This window comes from Salvia splendens, chromosome 20 (assembly GCF_004379255.2).
Source record: "Salvia splendens isolate huo1 chromosome 20, SspV2, whole genome shotgun sequence".
In the NCBI taxonomy this organism is placed as follows: Eukaryota; Viridiplantae; Streptophyta; class Magnoliopsida; order Lamiales; family Lamiaceae; genus Salvia; species Salvia splendens.
Window position 1 is genome coordinate 22,486,639 of NC_056051.1, and position 22,150 is coordinate 22,508,788.

The 22,150-nt window shown below is 43.4% G+C and overlaps 3 protein-coding genes and 1 pseudogene across 3 annotated transcripts; 2 read left to right on the forward strand and 2 right to left on the reverse strand.

The window, feature by feature from the left end:
• Positions 1-281: 281 nt before the first annotated feature.
• LOC121782561 lies at positions 282-3,874 on the reverse strand. The gene is made up of 9 exons (XM_042180446.1): positions 3,678-3,874; positions 3,476-3,567; positions 3,049-3,120; positions 2,831-2,937; positions 2,596-2,651; positions 2,077-2,251; positions 1,846-1,929; positions 1,424-1,723; positions 282-1,314 (listed from the first exon to the last, which is right to left on the reverse strand). Exons 1-9 carry the CDS (start codon positions 3,840-3,842, stop codon positions 476-478), a joined length of 1,890 nt encoding a protein of 629 aa, XP_042036380.1. The 5' UTR covers positions 3,843-3,874; the 3' UTR covers positions 282-475.
• A 187-nt stretch (positions 3,875-4,061) lies between these two features.
• Positions 4,062-6,992, forward strand: LOC121781677 (annotated as a pseudogene).
• A 100-nt stretch (positions 6,993-7,092) lies between these two features.
• LOC121781977 (NDR1/HIN1-like protein 12) lies at positions 7,093-7,825 on the reverse strand. The gene has a single exon (XM_042179674.1). It carries the CDS (start codon positions 7,770-7,772, stop codon positions 7,173-7,175), a length of 600 nt encoding a protein of 199 aa, XP_042035608.1. The 5' UTR covers positions 7,773-7,825; the 3' UTR covers positions 7,093-7,172.
• Positions 7,826-8,687: 862 nt separating this feature from the next.
• LOC121781178 lies at positions 8,688-18,411 on the forward strand. Its single transcript, XM_042178894.1, has 5 exons — positions 8,688-9,112; positions 9,184-9,261; positions 17,637-17,718; positions 17,802-17,944; positions 18,021-18,411. The coding sequence occupies exons 1-5, from the start codon at positions 8,864-8,866 to the stop codon at positions 18,222-18,224; spliced, it is 756 nt and encodes a 251-aa protein (XP_042034828.1). The 5' UTR covers positions 8,688-8,863; the 3' UTR covers positions 18,225-18,411.
• Positions 18,412-22,150: the final 3,739 nt, after the last annotated feature.

The window sequence follows — 22,150 nt, forward strand, 5'->3', positions numbered from 1 at the left end:
TGGTGTTTTGTTGATTCCATCCAATCATTTTGATTTGGTTCATCACTAAAATTAGTTGAACAAACAGAGTAAAAATTGAATTGCTATTATTTGTCTGGACTATTGGATTTTTATTTCAAACAAACATGGTACGTGCACCATCCCTAATTACATCACAATTGTAGTTATAACCTCTAATCGGAAATTAATGGACACCAATTGAGCATTATTGAAAACACATGAACTCTAAGATACATCCTGCATTCAATATATGCAAAATTTTACTCAATTTATACCATAAATAATAAAATAAGTATGTAGAGAATGCATTGAAACAATAAAAAACAAACTTGTTCTCAATGTTGGTCATCAATCAAATCCAAAATTCCATTTCTTAAGTTACAAAACATGGAAAATTGAAGACAAGAAAACACTCGAACTATCCATGTTTGCTTCTAAAACTAGATCAAAATTGAATGTTGAAGAATCTTGGGTGTTAGATTATTAGTCTTATAGCTGCTGCAATGTCAAACAGCTCCCCCTCTTCAACTTTCTTCCACACTCCATCGATCATCAGATGCCCTCTAATGCCTAGTGCAGTTGAATCACTCTCATTTTGCATCCTAACCTCGGCTTCAACCGCTACCTTTTTTACAGGCGTCCAGTCCATTTTCTCCATGCTAACCTCGGCTTCTCTTTTACCGTTAATCTCCTTGCCGCTAACTTCTTTAATACCCGACAGTGTAACGACTTCCCCGTGACTCTCAACGCGGTCAAGGGCTGGAAGCTTACCTGAAAAGCCGATCGTATAGGGCAGCATCCCAATGGGACATGGAGTCCATGATTTGGCCACACTCCATCTCCTCTTGGTTCTGACCTTACCAAGATCCGGCTGTTCGTGTCTCCTCTGCATCCGTTGTTGTTTGATTGACTCGAGCTTCTCTTTGGCTTCAAGTATGGAGTACTCTTGTTGGGAAAGAAAGGTGTGATCTTTAGGGCTGGTGGAGTTTGCTTCTAAAACCGCCGGCTGCTCTAGTAAAGCAAGCTTCTTGAGTTTCTGGATTAGGGAGCTCCCACCGGCCAGTTGTGCTAGGGTGACGGCCGAAGCTGCGAGCTGCTTGTTACTGGGCATGGAGGCCAAGAGGCATCTCTGCAATAATCCTAAAACAGTTGCTCTTGGGAGATTTTTCTCCATTTTGGAGGCTTTGGTTTCTGCAGATTCCTTTGAACCAGCAGGTTTCAGTGTCTTAAGATTTTCGACGAGCCATTCAAATAAATACGAAAGCAGTTCAGCTCGACGAGATTTTGCAGAGTCCACAGGAGATTGAAGGTCATCTAATGAATATACACAACGAATTAGTTCTATGGTGAATGTAAACATCAAAATATGTAAATCTAAATCTTTTTTTAGATGTACGAGTAAAGTTCGACACGGTCGTATTACCTGTTTTACAGTTCATGGTCCCATTGGTCTCTATCTTCTCAAGAACTGCCTGGCTGAGTATTATAAGCAGCTCCGGCTCTTTTCTTGACAGTTTCAAGACAACAGATTTCCAGTCATCAAATGCCGTATTGTTATTTTGAGTGGTACCAACGAATTGTGGATCCTCCGATTGCTCGGTTAAATTGGACGTCTCCATGGCGTTTAGCAAGTATTCCAACAAAAGATAGACTAGTTCGGTAGAAAATGAAGAATATAAGCGGAGGGCATTCTTCATTGCCTTTACGAGCAGCTTTTTAGAACCTGAAAAATATGTGTAAGACCAATCAATCATCATAACCTAATACATGGTAGTAGGCTTATTCGAGATGAGAGAAAAATCTCGTGCAAATTCTCTTATCATAATGTTCTCTTGAGAACTTTACCTGCAGAGTTGGCATTCGATGACTTCCCAGCTGCAAGAAATAGAAACTTACTACGCGCAGGCAAGAGTTCCGTTGGCTTAAGACCTGCACATTAGTTTTTAAGTCACTTCTTATACAGCAAGATGTCATCAATTAACAACTAGGAATCTTAATGGTGTTGGACACGAGTATTCTGCTATGATGGATATAACCGAAAGCACCAGAATTCGGCAATGCATAAAAAGTACTCACGTTTTCCCTTGACATGTGCAGAACTAAGTTTTGACATTTGTTTCGCCTTCAGACAGAGAGAAACTTCACGCAGGCTGCGCTTGATTTCTTTCCTGAGATTGGCGGTTTTATTGTTTTGCACAGGAATTGCCTTTTCTTGAGGTTCCCAATAGTAAGATATCAACCAATCAAGTGCCTGAATTATATTTAGAAAAACATCCAAAGAATTAGTGTACAATAACTGCATTAAATGAGCCAATAATGGGACACCGAATGCTGTGCATATCAGTTCATCAAGGTTTTACAAAACCATTATCCAACAGGCGAAAGCTACTATTTACTAAGCAGTTCCTAAAATGAGTAATTCAAATAATTGAATTTCTGGAAAATCGACACGAAAATCAAAAGTAACTAATACCGGGGCATGAGCTGATTATTGGAACATGTCCATTTTAATGGTATAACAGAAGTTGTATAAAATGAGGGGGAAAAGTGCAACATTCAACTATAACTGCTCAGATTCTCAGAATACAAAATTACCTTTGTCGATGCAAGACGGACCAGTTGAAGAGAAGGGAGATCACGGTGAGAACCCTCTACAGAATACAAATGCCAAATAAAGTTCAGGTTACGGAAATGATACAACTACACTGCATCTATCATAGAATTTTGTTGACAAGTTTTCATACAAGAAACACTGCAGGATTTTAGTAGTGCTCGGATAAAAAAGGGTAAAGAGGATGATGCAGCAAGACAGAAACTCAGACATACTCACCATGACGAATATCAATAAGCATTCGGGGAATCCCAATGGCATCAGCCGCTTCCCCTATCGAGATTTTATTCTTTTCCCGGGTTTTCTCAACGACACCATTGACAAGCCTTGTGGAAGCGAAAGAAAAGTTAAAATTCAAGCGAAAGGAAACACTCAGTCTTGCCTACATAAAACCTAAAACGACAAACCAATCAGTGAAAGTAGAAAAGTATGGTCACCTCACAATAGCCATACAATACAGCATGGCCAACAGCTCCTCTGATTGCGAAGCAGTTTCATCCAACTCATTTCTACAAAGAAAACAAGAATACATATCAAAGGTACTTCCATTGCTCCTCCTCATCTTCTAATCAAACTAATAATCCGAATCATAAATTCTCAAAACATACTAAATTCCTCTATATATGCATACAGATAGCTGAAGCTCTCATTTTCAGTTACAGAAAAGAATTAGGAAAAGATGCAATCCTAGAAAAAATCAACTTAATCTTCTAAAAACAAAGAACTCTTTTGTCAAATTAAACAACCAAACACAAATGTGACGTTATACAACCAAAGTAATCACCAAAGTAAGTATATTTCACTGATTTTTGTCATCTTTTCCCCAGTAAAAAACCTCAATTGATTTGATAGGATAGAAAATACCTAAAAAATGGATCCTTCTGCTGAATTTCAACGATGGAAGCAGTAACATCAACCGCCACAGGGATGCACCCTCTGCTCCGCCACGTCGATATCTAGCACCAATCAAATAAATCGAAATCACTCTCAAAACAATAAACAGCAGCACGAAACCCAAGAATCTGAGCTTCAACAATTCCAATCCAATCAAATTCAAAGTTTTCACCCTTCGGAGCGAGAATGCGACGGAATCAAGAGACGAAGAGAAAAGCGAGCCTCTAACGAACTTCCATTCGTCCCAGCTCATCCACGGAACCAGCTTGAAACTGTGCGACTTGCTGTCAACGACGTCGTTCCGCTCCTGCTCCTGAAACCCTAACACTGACTCCATTCTGTTTTTTTTCCTTTGCAGAATTCAATAGCAAATTTCTAGTTTTTGAGGAGAAGACCCGGCTTTCAATGAAGAATTGAACCGGTCAGTTCGTTGTCAACCCGGTTCTGTTTGGAGAAAAAAAGAAAACGGGCCTAGAAAGGCCCGCGAAACGGAATTGGCGCGTGCGGTCTCAACCACCAAAAAAAAAAGTCCCCTTATATAACGGGTCTCTTGAATTTTGTTTTCCAACCGAGACTGAAGCACCGGAACCGAAACCGAATTGGCCTCGGTTCGGGTCGGTTCCGGTAACCGAATTAAAAAAAAATAAAATTATGTAGTTTACAGGTATTGATCCTTGTACGTTGCACACGAAAAATTCCCATCTTGGCCACCACTTGCGCTACATTGTGGTTTTAGTGTTTAATCGGTTCTTTAATTTAATAATCGAGTATAACCGATAATTGAATGGGGCGGTTCTCGGTTATCGGTTCGGTCATCGGTTAACCGACTAACAGATGACCGATTTATCAGCCCTATTTCCAACTTTGCAATTGCGTTCAGTTATTAATCTTATTGCTTACGCCACTTTGAGACCATCTTTCTCTATTTGAAATTTGTAAGTATATATGATCTCTCTTGCTTGCTTCATTACTGCTGATTTTTTCTGATTTTGATTGTTTGATAATGATGAGAAGTTCTTGCACTTGGAAACATGCGGCTGAAATGGTAAGGAAGAATAGGAAAGGAAAGTAATCGGTTTGTAATGAAATCGTGAGAAAATTTCTCAAATTTAAAGACTGAAAACAAAAGATTCAATTTTTATAGTGCTGAAAATAAATGTGTTCTTAGCTTAGTTAATTACATTTTTTTAGCTGATAATCAAATTGATGCCCTCTTCTATTTGCATTTCGCGATGCTATTGAATTTTACATGCTTTTGTAATGATTATAATGTATGATTATATGTGTGGAGATATGTGATTATGTGAATGATGATGATTGATATAGGAAGGCGTGGAATGGATCTCCGGCCTTGCTGTCATCGCCTCGTCTTGCTCTTGATACTCATGTTGCTGTCACAAGCTCGTGTATCATCGAGCTGGTTCTTTTCATCGAACGAAGAGGATGCTCATTCAAGCAAGAAGGAGGCGGTTTACAGCAATGTGGCTTCTGAGTTTTCCTTGGAAGCACTCCATGACAACAAGAAGGGGATCCGGTTGATCGAGAACGCCAAGAACAAGATGCTCGCGCCAAATTCGTGCTGGCAGACGGCCTACCAGGGCGTGTTTGAAGGATGCGCTAGGACCCTTGCTGACGAGGAACTACGGTCTAGGCTGGCGTGGAGCCTTAGTGATTGCTTCCAGAGGCACACGGGCCGGCCTTCTTTCCCTCATTGCGATCCCAAGTCCAAAATGCGGAATTGTTTGCAGAGTTTGGATAGAGATAATCACCAAATCTATCTTGAATACTTTCTCGAGACGAACTCCATCTGTCACCAATTGCAGTGAGCAGTCATTTGTAGCCATTTTAGATTATCTGTGTTTGTTCTATTGCTTTTCATTGGTGAAATCTGTTGTAGGACACAGGCGTTCAAGCATCAAACCGAGAGATTGGTGAACGAGCTCAAGAGCACTGCTGAGTATGCAGAGGTGAAGCTAGGAAAGATCGAAGAGCAGGGGGAGATACTGATGCAGAACGCGGAGCAAGTTCATGATTCTAACCTTAATAGATGTCCGGACTCAGAAAGTTGCTGAGACATCGAAAGTGTTGGAGGATCACGTGAATTCCGTGTTGAGGTACTCTGAAGTGGTCTACGAGCAGTCTAAGGGGATAATGTCGTCTCAGATGGAGCTGAGCCAGGGGCAAGCGTTAATGAAGGAGAATTTGGCACAGGGAATGGAGTTGCTTCAGAACTCGTACGAGAATCTTGGAGACGAGATTGTTAAGTTGAGAAACGAAGCGGCTGAGATAGAGATCGAGATTGGGAAGGTTGGGGATGCAATGTCTTCGAAGATGGTTGTTTTACAGAGTAAAGCAGATGATATAGGGAATATGGCCGGGACGTCGTTGGATAAACAGAAAGAGCTTTTGGACGGGCAGTCTATAGCTCTCGAGGGGCTCGATTGTCTCACCAAGTTTCAGTCACAGGCCCTTGAAGAGAGCAGGTATAAACTTCTCATAGTTTTCTAATCACTAATAAAATAAACGAACCGTTGCAACGTTAATTTACAGGTTAACGCTGCAGAAGTTGGCTGAATTCGGGCATAAACAGCACGAGGAACTACTCGAGAAGCAGAAGCAACTCCATAAGTCTCACGATCATCTGGTGGAGAACTCGAAACTGATATTATCAGCTCAGGTCTGTGCAGTCTTCCAAAGTTTTTCCAAACTCGAATGTTTTAGTACACGATGAGAACACAACCGTATTATTGCAGGAAACATTTGAATCAAAGCAAGCAACCATGTTTGTTGCCTTAGATAAGCTCTTTGAACTGCACAATGCTATGCTGTTTGGGTCACGTGTCATCATCGCGTTCTTGGTTTACTCGTTTGCAATATTCATCGTCTACATGCTGACCAGCATAAAGCACGCCTACAGCGTGAGGCATAGGCTGTATCTAGGCCTGTGCGCGACGTTCTTCATTGAGATAAGTATATTTTGGACTGTGACAAAAGATGTTGAGCGACAAAGATGGTTGATACACGTTGTTAGGTCACTCTTCGCGCTCTCAGCATCCGTCCAGTACGTTTATGCCATATTTACCTACAGGTAACGTTTTTAAAAAATCTCGTAGAGAAAAACTAGTACGGTAAATGAATAATCTAGCGTGCAAAACCAGAATTTGGCCAAAGTTCGTTAATAAAACCCTATCCCTTTGCGATATTGAGTTGGATTGTGTTGTGAAGGGATTACGAGGTGTTGAACCACGAGATTCTAATGACGTTAATGGAGAAGGTAAACAGCATGCAGCGGAGCAAGGAGATGGTGGCGTGGGACACAGATGTCGAGAGAGAGATGAATTGGCGTTCGTGGGTGGATACAGAGCTGACGGAAGATGTGCAGCTGCTGGAGGATCCTGACTACGTGCTGCCTGAGGAATTCGACGAGTCAAATTCCTCAGTCACCACTTTGCATACGAAGAGTTACAACCTTCATAGGCGAAGTTAAAAGTTATGGCACACAGAAATGCCTAGTTTTGTGTTGTAGTAAGTGTTTAGTTTTTGTACAGATGATTTGCAATAACATAACTTTAATAACTTCAATAGCATTATTATCAGCAAAAAAACTGAGATTAATTAAGAAAGAGGATCCTATTTTAATGAAAAAGGAAAAACAGGATTCCTCTCTTCAACTAGTTCTTGAAGTACAAGCTGGTGGATGATGTATGGTGGTTTGATTGACCGGCAAAAGGAGTTTGCAATCCAAATGCAACGCGTACTTAACCGAGCCAACGAGCCAGACCTTCCACCTCGTCCTCGACATCCCTTTGAGGTCGAGATCGACGACTCTCTGCTCCAACGACAAGTTAACCGCGTCGGCCTCTTCTTGGTTGAGCGGTATGGAGTGGGACTGCGCGACGAAGTTGAGCTCGAGGGAGTGGTTGGGTTTGACGTCGAAGGGGTCGGCCTTTAAAATGGCGATCTTCTGGTTGCGGAAGCTGAGGATGTAGGTCATGTCGTAGAAACGGGCGTGGGCACGGGTGTTGTCGTTGTCGGCCTTGATGACGATGGTGGCCTGGAGCATCATGAGGTTGGATTGGTCGAAGTAGATGGTGTCCATTTGGGCACGTTCGACGCTGACTTGGGGCACCTTGGGGCGGATGGTGGCGTACCCGATGAAGACCACGATGCCACCGATGATGACAAGCACGGTTAGTATGGCGCAGACGATGGAGACGCACCAGATTAAGGGGTGGGTAGTTTGGTTGGGACCTAACCGTTTTGGCATTGGGGCAGTGGTGGTGGGGGAGGTGGAGAGAGGGCATTAGGAATGGAAGTAGAAATGTTTAGGTAATTTTTGTAGGAAGAAATTGAGGGAAAGAGGGGGAATGTTGATGGGTTCTTAGGTTTGAAGGGTGGGGAAGGTTTTGGTATCTACTTTTCCTATGCATAAAGCCATCTTCCTCAATTATTCTAACTTATGATGGCCTACTTCCTACAACTTTTAACATAGGAATGTGTAATTTATAGCAAGTTCAGTTTGTAAATGGGAGAAACCAATGTATAAAGATTTCATTAGAAATTAGGTTGCACAACTTAAAACTTACTACTTGAACAGTCATGCAAGTTATAGACATCAATATAAATTCCTACAAATGCAATCCAAAAGAGGAAATTGTCTAGAGTTTTGGGGTGGATTATGTCATTCTTTGCTTCAAGGCATTGACAAATAAGTAAGTAAGAGTATTTTATAAAATGGAAAAATGACAATTGAATCATGAAAGATGTCAAATCCTGGTCTTACCCGATTGTGTTGTAGCCGTTTTTAAACATGTCACTCACCACATGAACATGTATTCTTATTAAGAAAGGGAAATAGCATTCCGAACAATTGTAACATTCTCACTATTTATAATTCAATTTTTAAAAAGTGTGACTGAATCAGTTTTTAGCTATAATATTATTGTAATTTATATAATGATATATTTTTAGAAAGAATCAAGAGAAATGGACATAAATGTTTCTATTGAAAACATTATTCACTTTACAAAATTCGATGGAAAAATGAAAATCATTGAAACATATTGGAATAGAGTGAATAGAGTGAAAGTTGGTAACGGTATGTTTCTGTTGGAAATGGATTAGCAAACGGTTAGAATGCAAACAGGTAACCATATCAATATTCTCTCTTCAACACGGGTGCCGTCGTGCGACATTTTCACCCGTCAGTTCAACACCAAAAAATCTCGCAATTTTGTCTGTAGCAGCAATCATCTTTCCAAATTCAACTTTCCTCGTCATTGCCGTTGCTCACTTGCTCTTCCTCTTAACAAAAATCCATTTTAATTTATCGTACATGAATCCCGACTTTCCGCCGCCATGAATCCCGCCAAAACCTTAGCCAGAATCCCCGCGCCGCCAAGCCTAAACCCGACCAATATCAAATGGAACGACGTCGCTTTTCCATTTTGCCACAAACTCCCTGTTTTTGTGCCGACGAGATCGGCGCGCCTAATTCCTAACTCAGTTCGTACTGTTGCGTCGGATTTTACTTCAGCTGGAGTTTCTCAGAATCCAGAGAGAGAGAATTCTGAGAATTCTGATGGATTAGAAGAGAATGTAGAGAAGGTGATGGTGATGAAATTATTGACGCATTTTTATTGGGATTTTATTCAATTGTTGTGGCTGCTTGCTTGCAGGTTATCTATGGATGCCGGTTCTTCGCCATCCTCGCGGTTTGGGGATCGCTTATCGGATCGTTTCTTTGTTTTATCAAGGTCGGATTTGTCGATTCATGACTTGTAGTATATTTGTTACTGATGTTCGATTCGTTAGACCAAATAATACTAGTCAGTACATGATGAATCGGCGAATTTTTGATGGTGATGAATGCACGTAAAAATAAAGGAAGATCAACCCACAGAGATTTACGTGGTTCGATTTACTGAGGTAAATCTACGTCCACGGGAAGAAAAGAGGGCAGAGTTGTATTGCTTGATCTGTTTTCTACAGCTAACAATACAGACTTGCTATTTGCTATTTTCTCTCTAGAGAGCTTAACAGAAGTTAACAGAAGCTAACCCTATCTATCTGATCTAGGTTCTATTTATACAAAGGACCAAGATCGTGGCATGCAGCTATTTACTAGGTAGTGGATGTCGTGGAGGTCGTGGCGATCTTGCATGGGTCCACTATCCTGCATGAGTTAATAACTGCTTGACACCACTAAATAGATCGTGGGTGTAGTGGAGGTGGAAATCCTGCATGAGTCCACTATCTCCTAGTTCGGTCGAATACTGAGACCGAACTGCTGAATTATTGCCGAGCAGCTTTTGCCGATCTGAGAGTAGAGCTTGATGCCGACCTGAGAGCAGAGTTTGATTGGTTGGCTTTTACCGAGCTGTAGGCTGGGGCCGAACTCTGTGGTTGTGCCGAACTGAACTCTTGAGTCATGCCGGACTGATACTCTTTAGCCATGCCGAACTGATACTCTTTCTTGGGCTTTACTGCTGTTGGGCTTGTTTAGTACGTACTCCATCACTACCCCCCCCGAAAAGTGAAGTGAATCACTTCGGCATTCTGGATAAAGGTACGGGGTAGGTTGATGTTTGTCCTCGGTCTGATGAAGTGAACTCTTCTTTGACCGGACTTGGTTTGTGTCCTAATTTGGCGAGTTTTATCGCTCGGATCGAACTTTCCGTTGTCCTAATTTGGGGATCGGACTTTCCCTTGTCCTAATTCGGCGAGTTTTATCGCGTGGATCGGACTTTCCCTAGTCGTAATTCAGGCAAGTTTTATCGCGAGAATCAGACTTTTGTTGCAGTTCGTTTCAGACGAAGTGCTTGATTCTTAAGCCGAATTGTGGTCTTGTATCTTCTGTAGAAGCTTGGACTTCGCAATCGTTGGCTTATCGCAGCTCGTTTCAGACGAACTGCTTGTTTAAGCTGAATTGTGGTCTTGTATCTTCTGTAGAAGCTTTGACTCACAATTGTTGGCTTATTGCAGCTCGTTTCAGACGAACTGCTTTTTTAAGCTGAATTGTGGTCTTGTATCTTCTGTAGAAGCTTTGACTCACAATCGTGTGCTTGTATTTGTTCTAAGAAGGGGATCAGCCTTCGAAGAACAAGATACCTCAGTAACATTTGTAAGAGACGACACGCACAGAGACAGACAACACACAGACAAAACGCACAGAGACAAATAAAAAGCACATAGAGAAACAAAGATCAAGCAAACCAAATAAAGCACATTGAGCAAACAGGACTCAAGACTGACTGACCGGACTGTCTCTTACAAATGGAACTTTTTGAGGTTGGAAATGTGCCATGTTCGGGGCACCTGTTCTCCTGACATGTGAGCCAATTTGTAAGACCCTTTGCCGAGGACTTCTGACACCCGATACGGACCTTCCCATGTGGGTTCGAGCTTGCCCAGCTTTTCTGCTCGGCTTACTTCGTTGTTTCTCAGGACGAGATCTCCCACTTGAAATTGCAGCTTCTTCACCCTTTGGTTGTAATACCGGGCTACTTGCTCCTTGTACTTGGCTGCTTTTATGCATGCCAATTCTCTTCTTTCTTCGGCAAGATCTAGCTCAGCTCTCAGTCCGTCGTCATTCATTTCTGAGGAGAAATTTAGAGTTCGGGGACTGGGTACGCCGATCTCCACCGGAATCACGGCTTCAGTGCCGTATACCAGACTGTACGGAGTTTCACCGTTGGAGGTTGTGGGTGTAGTTCGGTAGGACCATAGGACTTGAGGGAGATTTTCTACCCATTGTCCTTTGGCTTGTTCTAACCGAGCTTTTAACCCTTTCACCAGGATACGATTTGTTACCTCCGTTTGTCCGTTTGCTTGTGGATGAGAGACCGAAGTGAACCGCTGTTGAATATTCAGCTCTTGGCACCAATTTTTGAACGTCTTGTCGGTGAACTGAGTCCCGTTATCCGAGATGAGGATGTGGGGTATGCCAAATCGGCACACTATGTTCTTCCAGACGAAGTCCAATGCCTTTGAGCTCGTTATCGCAGCTAATGGTTCAACTTCCACCCACTTCGTGAAGTAGTCCACGGCAACGATTAGGAATTTCATTTGCCGAGGAGCTTGAGGAAGTGGTCCCACTATGTCTATGCCCCATTGCATGAAAGGCCAAGGGCTTTGCATAGTGGATAGATCGGTCTGCGGCATCCTTGGGATATTTGCATGGATTTGGCACTTCGGGCATGTCTTGACGAGCTGCACTGCTTCTTGTACCAAGGTTGGCCAGTAATATCCCCATCTTAGAACTTTTTTAGCTAAAGCTCTAGCTCCGATGTGGCTGCCACACGATCCTTCATGAACTTCTCTGAGGATGTAGTCCGTCTCTTCTGGTCCTACGCACCGCAATAACGGCTGGAGGTAAGACTTTCTAAAGAGGACTCCTTCATGAAGTTCGTACCGGAGTGCTCGGCACGTGATCTTCCGAGCTTCTCTCTTATCCTCGGGCAATTGTCCTTGATCCAGATACTGCAAGATTGGCGTCATCCAGTTCGGCGAGCTGGACACTGAATGTACCTCGGCTTCATCAATGCTTCGATGCATTAATTCTTCCGCCTTTGAGCTCGGATCTGAGGCCAACTTACTTAAGGTATCTGCTCGGCTATTTTCCGCTCTGGGAACGCGGATTATCCGAAAATAGGAGAAACTTCGGCTGATGCTTTGCGCTTTGTCCAAATACTTCTTCATTCTCTCGTCACGAGCTTCACTTGTACCCAACATGTGATTTACTATGACTTGTGAATCACAATGGACTTTGAGAGATTTGACGAGCAGACTTTGCGCTAACTGGAGTCCGGCCAGGAGGGCTTCGTACTCAGCTTCATTATTAGTAGTGGAGAATAGGAACCGAAGTGAGTAGGTTACCTCGTGTCCGTCGGGAGCGACGAGTAAAATACCAGCTCCACTTCCCATCTTGTTTGAAGCTCCATCTACGAATCCGCTCCAGCAGTCTGGCGGCTCTACTTCGGATTCCAAGGGCTGTGCTAGTTCGGCATTGGCAGACTTTTTCTGTTCGGCAATGACAGGGATTGCTTGATCGAACTTGGCTTCTGTAAGAAAATCTGCCAAGGCTTGTCCCTTGATGGCTTTCCGAGGTAGGTACTCGATTGAGTGTTCTCCCAGCTCTATGGCCCATTTGGCGATTCTGCCTGATGCTTCTGGCTTGGTCAAAACTTGCCGAAGAGGTAGATCGGTTAAGACGCATACCTTGTGAGCATAGAAGTATGGCCGCAGTCTCCTTGCTGCATTTACTAACGCCAGAGCAATTTTTTCTAGAGGTTGATACCTTGTTTCTGGACCTCTTAATGCTCGGCTTGTAAAGTAGATGGGAAACTGCTTTAGGCCTTCTTCTCGTACAAGCACCGCGCTGATGGTTTGATCTGATGCCGCTAAGTATAAGAATATTACTTCGGCTTCGGTTGGAGCAGAGAGAATAGGAAGCTCGGCTAGATAACTTTTGAGCTCGTCAAAGGCCTTTTTCTGCTCGGCTCCCCACTCGAACTTGGGTGCCTTTTTCAACACCTTGAAGAACGGCAGTTGCTTTTCGGCTGCTTGGGAAAGGAATCGGTTCAGTGCGGCTAGACATCCGGTTAGCCTTTGCACGTCATGTATGGACTTCGGCATTGCCATGTTCTGAACGACTTGAACTTTTGAGGGGTTTGCCTTGAGTCCGTCCTTCGAAACCCAACAACCCAGAAACTTTCCCGAATCTACCAAAAAGGTACACTTTTGGGGATTAAGTTTGAGGTTGGCTTTCTTGAGCACGTTGAGAGTGGACTTGAGGTTGTGCTCGTACTCCGAAGTGCTTTTGCTTTTGACGACTATATCGTCAACATACACTTTGACCTCCTTTCCAATCAGGTGCCGAAAAAGCTTGTCTACCATCCTTTGATAAGTGGCTCCGGCATTCTTTAAACCGAATGGCATCTTTTTATAAGCGAAAATGCCGAAATCGGTAATGAAAGCTGTTTTCGGAGCGTCACTCTCATCCATCAACACTTGGTGATATCCTTTGTATAAATCAAGAAAACAGAAAATTTCGAAGCCGATCAAAGCTTCTACTTTTTTATCTATATTCGGAAGGGGATAGCAATCTTTTGGACAGTGCTTGTTTAGATCGGTAAAATCTATGCACATCCGCCATCCTCCTCCTTTTTTCTTGATCATCACAGGATTGGCCACCCAAGAAGGATATTTCACCTCGAATAGTACATCCGCTTTTAGTAATTGGCGGACTTCGTCATGGATGACTTGGCTTCTTTCTGCCGCAAAGAGTCTTTGCTTCTGTTTTACTGGCCGGATTGAAGGATCAATATTTAACCGATGAGTGATTACCTCGGGGGGCACTCCGGTCATGTCCAACGGAGACCATGCAAAGACATCTTTGTACTCCTTGAGGAGCTGAATGGTCTTTTCCCGGAGTAGAGGCGTTCCTGCGAAGCCGACCTTGACCGTTCTGGATGGATCATCTTCGTATAACTGAACGGTCATTGAGTTCGGCTCTGAAGTGACTTCGGTCATCTCGCTTGCCTCTGACTCCGGTTGCTGTGATTGCTATGCTTGATGGTGCCGAACTGATTGCTCGGCACTTTTAAGCGCAATCTGCAGACATTCTTTTGCTCTCTTTTGATCACCTCGGATGACCGCTATCCCACCTTTAGTGGGGATCTTGATGGTGAGGTGATAAGTAGAGCAAACGGCCCGAACTGTGTTGAGCCAGTCTCTCCCCAGGATGATGTTGTACGGGGACCGAGCTTTCACCACAAAGAACTCGATCATCGTATTGGAGCTTGTAGGCGCTTTTCCCACCGTGATCGGAAGGCTGATAATACCTTCTGGGCGGGTGTCCTCCTGGGCGAAACTTTTCAGAGGAAGTGGAGCCGGATTGAGCCGAGCTGGATCCACTTCCATTTTATCGAAACATTCTTTAAAAAGAATGCTGACTGATGCTCCTGTATCCACAAATACTCTGTGGATCAGTTTGTTTGCCACTCCGGCTTGAATGACAATAGCGTCTTGGTGAGGAGAGATGGCTGGGACGGGATCGGCGTCTGAAAATGTAATCACTTCGTCTTTTTTCAGCCTTTTATGTGTTGGCTCCTCTTGATTGGAACCTCTGCGTTCTGCTTTTAGGGACGACTTAGTCTTCCCGGCAGGGAGAGCATCAATAGTCAGGATTACTCCATCATATTGCGGCTCGTCGTCGTCTTCGGGATCCTCATGCCTTTTCGGGTCCTGAGGATTGCAGTTCGCACCTCTCTGTCTTTTGTTCTTTTTCGGCTGCTTGCTTTGGTATTTTTTTAATGTTCCTGTTTTCACAAGAACATCAATATCTGCAGCCAAATCTCGGCACTCCTCGGTATCGTGTCCGTGGGCCTGATGGAAGGAGCAATATTGATCCTGAGGTCGCCGCACGGCTGATTTCGTCATCCGCTTTGGTCTTTCGAACATATCGGAATGTAGTTCGAAAATTTCCGCTCTTGACTTGTTCAGCGGTACGAACTGAGCGGGCGGCTTCTCGGGGTTGAGACGTGGTCCCAATCTGCCTTGTACCGGTGCCCTTTGAATTCTTTCAAAAGGAGTTCGGCGAGGAAGCCTCTGATCGCTATGATCGGGCTTCTTTTCGTCTCCTCGGGATGAGCTGTCTAAAGACCGTTTTCGACGGTCTGCCTCATCCGCACGGGAAAACTGGTCCGCAATGTCCCACATTTCTTGAGCTGTTTGCGGACCGCACTCCACGAGCTTTCTGTAGAGAGCTCCGGGCAGGATTCCATTTTGGAATGCCGAAATGACAAGTAGATCATTGAGATTATCTACTTGTAGGCATTCCTTATGGAATCTCGTCAGGAAGTCGCTGATCTTTTCGTCGCGACCTTGACGTATAGAAAGCAGCTGAGCCGAAGTGATCCGGGCTTCTGCTTTCTGAAAGAACCTCCTGTGGAAAGCATCCATTAGATCTCGGTAGGATCTAATGCTGCCTTGAGGAAGGCTGTCGAACCACCTTCTGGCGTTCCCGATGAGCAGCTCGGGGAACAGCTTGCACATATGGACCTCATTGAGACCCTGGTTCGCCATATTATATTGGTAGCGTCCCAAGAAGTCATGAGGATCCTCTAGCCCGTCATAAGTCATTGACGGTGTCCGGTAGTTCCGCGGCAAAGGAGTTCGGGTGATGTCGTCCGAGAACGGAGTCTTTAATGCTCCGTACATGGCGAACCCGACATCTCTTCGGTACGGAGGAGATGGAGTTCTCCTGTGGTTCCGGTACCGAGGAGGAACAGGAACATGTCGGGGTTGAGGATTCTTTCTCCTGGAAGACACGTCACTACTGCGGTAGTGACTTTCATGTCTGGATGAGGAGGGAGAATCCGCCGTTGTCTTCTCCGGCTGTTGGCTCTTCTGCAGGAAGGTTAAGAACTCCTCCTGCTTCTCGGCCAAGAACAGCTTGACAGCTTCATTTAAATCGGGCTGCTGGGAAGACTCGGTGCGATGACTCTTGGAGTGGCTTGTTCCTCCTTCGTGAGAACCGGAGGTAGATGTCTCCCGAGGCCGTTTTTCAGACCTGCGAGCTGGACTAGCTTCCTCACGGTGATCACGAACGGTATTACGGGTGGTATGTGATCTGGTATGCATTTTTTTTGGGGTGGAAAAAGGATCAAAAATTCGCTTTATCACAAATTTTGTTCTCTGCTTCCCACAGACGGCGCCAGTGATGAATCGGCGAATTTTTGATGGTGATGAATGCACGTAAAAATAAAGGAAGATCAACCCACAGAGATTTACGTGGTTCGATTTACTGAGGTAAATCTACGTCCACGGGAAGAAAAGAGGGCAGAGTTGTATTGCTTGATCTGTTTTCTACAGCTAACAATACAGACTTGCTATTTGCTATTTTCTCTCTAGAGAGCTTAACAGAAGTTAACAGAAGCTAACCCTATCTATCTGATCTAGGTTCTATTTATACAAAGGACCAAGATCGTGGCATGCAGCTATTTACTAGGTAGTGGATGTCGTGGAGGTCGTGGCGATCTTGCATGGGTCCACTATCCTGCATGAGTTAATAACTGCTTGACACCACTAAATAGATCGTGGGTGTAGTGGAGGTGGAAATCCTGCATGAGTCCACTATCTCCTAGTTCGGTCGAATACTGAGACCGAACTGCTGAATTATTGCCGAGCAGCTTTTGCCGATCTGAGAGTAGAGCTTGATGCCGACCTGAGAGCAGAGTTTGATTGGTTGGCTTTTACCGAGCTGTAGGCTGGGGCCGAACTCTGTGGTTGTGCCGAACTGAACTCTTGAGTCATGCCGGACTGATACTCTTTAGCCATGCCGAACTGATACTCTTTCTTGGGCTTTACTGCTGTTGGGCTTGTTTAGTACGTACTCCATCAGTACATTACCGAGATTGATCAGTATGGACCTAATGGATATAGTTAGATGTTTTTCAGTTCGTTACACAAGATAATCATGATATACAATAGTATTTGTTTATGATTAAATTAGTCATACGGGTGGAGGTGAGCTGCTTAATCATGAAATACAATGTGATCTTGGCATTGTAGAGACGGACCGAGCTTATCGAAAAAAAGGCAACTGAACAAGATATTAGATTAGATAGTCTTTAATCACAAGTAAACATGACAACCAAACGGCTTCTATACTTGTTTTTTTTTTATGGATTGGATGACATTTGCTGCTGGTTTATGCTTCCAATTGTGAAATGCTTGATGGAAATCTGTGTAAAGATTTGGAAATGAAGTTTGGTGTTATGTTATTCGCATTTATTTTGACCTTATTTGATTGTATACTATCATATAAAACAAACTATATGGAGCATTATCTATGGCTTTAGCAGCCCTCTTTCAAGAATGTGAGGCTCTTTTTTCTGATAATGGAACAATTAACTGAGTTGGCATTGAGTATATTGCTCATGCTTGTTAGATTATATGAACCTTAATTTTGACATAAATCTCAAGATTTGTATGTCATATATTTGCTCAGTTACTTGTTACTCTGTCTGTTAGCATTATGAATAAACATAAGAGAAGGTTTTATCATAACTGAAATAAACCTTAGACACTTATTGAGATAAATGATAACAGGTTTTGTTGAATACAGGGTTGTGTTTATGTTGTATCGTCGTTTCAAGACTATCTATTGGACCGTGGGAGAGTGATCTCGTCCCTCGTTGAGGCTACTGGTACGTACTATACGAATCACCTACATTGTCATTTTCGCTTTCCCTTTCGAATCCATCATGCAAGTTTTCAAAAATCAACGTAGATGTCTACCTTCTCGGAACTGTGATGTTGGTGTTCGGAATGGGGCTGTACGAGCTCTTCATCAGCAATCTCGACAAAGCAAAATCCACCCCAGACGGAAGCTCTACCTACAGATCGAACTTGTTTGGCTTGTTCACTCTCAAGGTTTTTTCACTAAACAGATCAAATTTAACATGTATACTAAGCCATCAAAGATGTTCATGTTTTTTTGTATTGATAGGAACGGCCGCGGTGGCTGGAAATAAAGACCGTGAACGAGCTGAAGACGAAACTGGGGCATGTCATAGTGATGCTACTGCTGATTGGCTTCTTCGACAAGAGTAAGAGAGCGGTGATACAATCGCCTCTCGATCTGCTGTGCTTCTCGGCTTCAGTACTCCTCTGTTCCGGTTGCCTCTTCTTGCTGTCAAAGCTAAACCACTGAATTTCATAATAGTTTGGTATTCAAATTCTGTGAAATAGGTAAATTCAGCTCTTGTGCAATATAGGATGTATCCTTTTTACTGAAATTATGGTTACCTATTTATCCAAGTTGATGTACAGCAACTGATACGAGCATATTCCTAGGATTATCCCCATATCTATATATTTAGTTAGTTATTGATTTACCATATCTTTTCATATTTATTAGGATTATTTTCTTGTTCTTTAAGTTAGGGTATCCACTATTATAAATAGTGGACATTGTTATTCATTTGGATCATTCAAGAAATATCAAATTATCTTATTTTCCTTTTATCGTATTTTACTATTCTCTGCAATTTACTTTATCAAAAACCCTCATTGAACGATAGTTGGCTGCTCGACGGGAGGATCCCGCGAATGAACCAACATCTTCTCCACGATCTCTCGCAGTTATCTCTCGATACGAGTTTACTCGTATCATCTGGTGCTTTCATCCGGTTCTCATCCTCCGATTCACCGCTATCATGTCACAATCAACCCACGTTTTGGCATCACAGCTTGAGCGGATAACAGCTGTCAGCAAACTGGAATCCTCACTTACCGTTGCTGAATTTCGCAGATTCGTAGCAACACAGGCAACGTCGGTCCTGATTTCGGCACCCCCCTTTTGCGCTATAGGGCCCTCTTTGGTGTCCTATCCGTGCCCCGAACCTGACCCTCCAGACGTACCACTGTTGTACGATGCAGCAATGCCATCGTACCTGCCAAATTCGAATTGGAACCTACCGCCGCCGAACCAACCATCGCACCAGGTCTAACCAAGGCGTGCAACCGGCTGGGACCCTCCGGGCAGCCGCAATCCACTGGATTCCCCAGCCTATGCCCACCTACATTATGGCTACGACTCAGCTCTTGATTATAGTCCGGCACCCTACCAACAACAACGCACCCCATACGCGTACAATCAGACGGGGCAACAAGACCGTGTGTGGAGCTACCAGCTGCATCGCCCGAGCCTCCCGCCACTGCCAATAATCAAGCCAACATCGTGCTGGGGCCCACCGCCACAAGGCGATCTCTTCGGACCCCACAATTTGACCAGCATCAGCCACTGTCGTCGCCGATGGACCGTCCTACCTGTTGGGACCCACCGAGACAGCAGGGATACATGGCGTATGAGCAACCACCCCCCTTCGGCTGGCCGACGCCGCCACCAACGCATATGGAGTCCCTTGACCGTGTGTTTGTCGAATTCCGGCCGCAACCACCACAGCTGCAACGTTATCAGGGTGAGACAGAGGAAGATAGATGCTATGGTGATGACTTTATTCACGCACATTCGCCAAAACTTGACGAGAGTTTAGATGCTTATAGGTGTGGATATGCGCATGAATTGAGAGAGCAAAAAGAAGTCGACTCTTCTCCATCGAGTTTAGTTGAGCAGATTGGGTATTCATTTGCTGGAGCCAGAGATTTTGACTATTTTTCCGAACGTGGGATGGTGAATGAAATGCTTTGTGATAAACTAGAAAGGAAGCTTTCAACATACTCTATATAAGAGACAAAGTCAGAAACAAATGAAGCCATAGATGGTGATGCTGCTTATTCAGACATAGGAAACAGATCAAATCCAGCCATTGGCTTGCCAAGTGATTTTAGTGGAGAGAAGAGGGAATTGTTAGACGATAGCTCGCCCCCATCAGCCGCAATCTCACTGCATGTGACAACCCCATTTTTGGCTTCTAATCGTCATACGCAGGTTGATGTTCCGAGCTCAAGGAAAAAGGAGTGGGAAAAGAATCTGCTCGAGGATGAAGAGGCACTTTGTAAGAGTGAGAGACGTATTACTGAGGGGGAAGAAAAGTTGATCGAACTTAGTAGGATATTGAAGACAAAAGAGAAGGAAAATGACTTCGCTATCAGAAGAGAAGAAGAGGTCAATGAGAATTTTTCTGAGCTGCGCGAGGTGGAGATACAGGGTAAAGATCATGGATCTAGCTTAGAGGTGAAGGTGAACGATTTAAGTGCGCTGCCAGAGGAGCCGAACAAGAATGGGAAAATGGAGATTCAAAGCATTGTTGGGGAGCATAAAGTGGTGTTTGAGATGAAAGAGCGGGAGCTTGTGGTAGGAAGGCAAGAGAAGAGACGGTTGTATGCGGATGAGCTTCTAGTACGAACTGGAGGTTTGGTTATGAAAGAGCGCCCAATCGGCAATACGATGGAAATATTGACAAAGGGGGCGACCGATCTGTCGCCCTACGCCGTGCAACCGAACGTGAACCCTGACATCACAGGTAGCCTGCAGCAGCCACAACACACAAGGGAGCAGCTTGGCATGCCCTTCACCGAGGATGCCGCTCACGTTGAGCATCCTTTCGCTTCAATAGCCAAATTGGAGTCTAGGATGGATGACACTGACCGCCGCATGGGGGGACTGCATGCACAGCCTCGACCACCACCAGCCCCGCCCAACGGACAGCTGCCATATGCGCCGACTTTCCAGCCGGATAGCGGCCTCGACCCTACAGTACCGAGCTCACATACGAGACTTTTTTTGGAGCAGTTGCAGAGTGAACAAGTGGTTATAGTAAAAGAGAAACTATCTGAGTTGCATCTGTACTCTAGTGATGTGTCTATGGTATTGAATGGTAACTATGGAGAAGGAGATTCGAGCAATTCCTTTAGTAGACGCCTATTGAACAAGTATGATAAGGAGGCGGAAGTAATAGATGCTTTTGGAGAGTGGAGCTGTTCTAAGAGTATAAGAATTTGCAATTGCCTCGTGTGTATAACGAAGAAAGGTAATCATCAGCCCACTGGTATACTTATTGATATGGCAAAGAAAATTGGTCTTTCATTTGTATCTGAGGTGTTGCTTAAAGGAGGTCAAGATTTGAGTGGTGGGAAAATTGTTGGAGTGCTTGTTGCTTTGCCTCAGAAGGAATTTGCCCATTCATTAAAAAAGTGGAGAAAAGAAAATTATTTTAATGGAAAAGTGGATTTGGTTTTTTCACATGAGACTAATGAGAAGTCCAACAAAACTAAGATTGAGTTCTTTTTCACTGTGGGTGTCCTTGCACTTCGTCAGCTTTGTGCAATTCTTGAGGATTTGCATACATTTGATCCGGGTGGGGATACCTCGCCAAAGCTTCTGGTCGCGACACTCTTCGTTTTGTCGTGGTTTCCACCTTGAGGGCAAGGTGAATTTTAACCGTGGGAGAGTTGATACGAGCATATTCCTAGGATTATCTCCATATCTATATTATTTAGTTAGTTATTGATTTACCATATCTTTTCATATTTATTAGGATTATTTTCTTGTTCTTTAAATTAGGGTATCCACTATTTATAATAGTGGACATTGTTATTCATTTGGATCATTCAAGAAATATCAAATTATCTTATTTTCCTTTTATCGTATTTTACTTTTCTCTGCAATTTACTTTATAAAAAACCCTCGTTAAACGATAGTTAGCTGCTCGACGGGAGGATCCCGCGAACGAACCAACATCTTCTCTGCGATCTCTCGCAGTTATCTCTCGATACTAGTTTGCTGATAACTCGTATAAGCAACTCATGCTAACTTTGTCTTTGATGGAAACTCTCACATATTTCCTAACATGAAATTAGAGCATTGCAATAATGTCACCACTTTTAAGTTAATACATTTTCGTCATCGAAAAATTAACATATCCACCACAAATATGTATTGATCAAATCGAAAAACATGTTATACAAAATCTCATTAACATAATCTGATTGGGCTATTATATTCTAATAAAAAATTTAGTAGACAGTAATTGTGCAATGCAAAGAAGTTTTAATTAAATTAATCATATTGGATAAGAAGTTTCTTGTCTGATGCCCTTAGATTGAACATACAAAAATACTAATTTTAATAAAATTTATAATGAAAATAAAACAAAATTACTAATAAAAAAACAA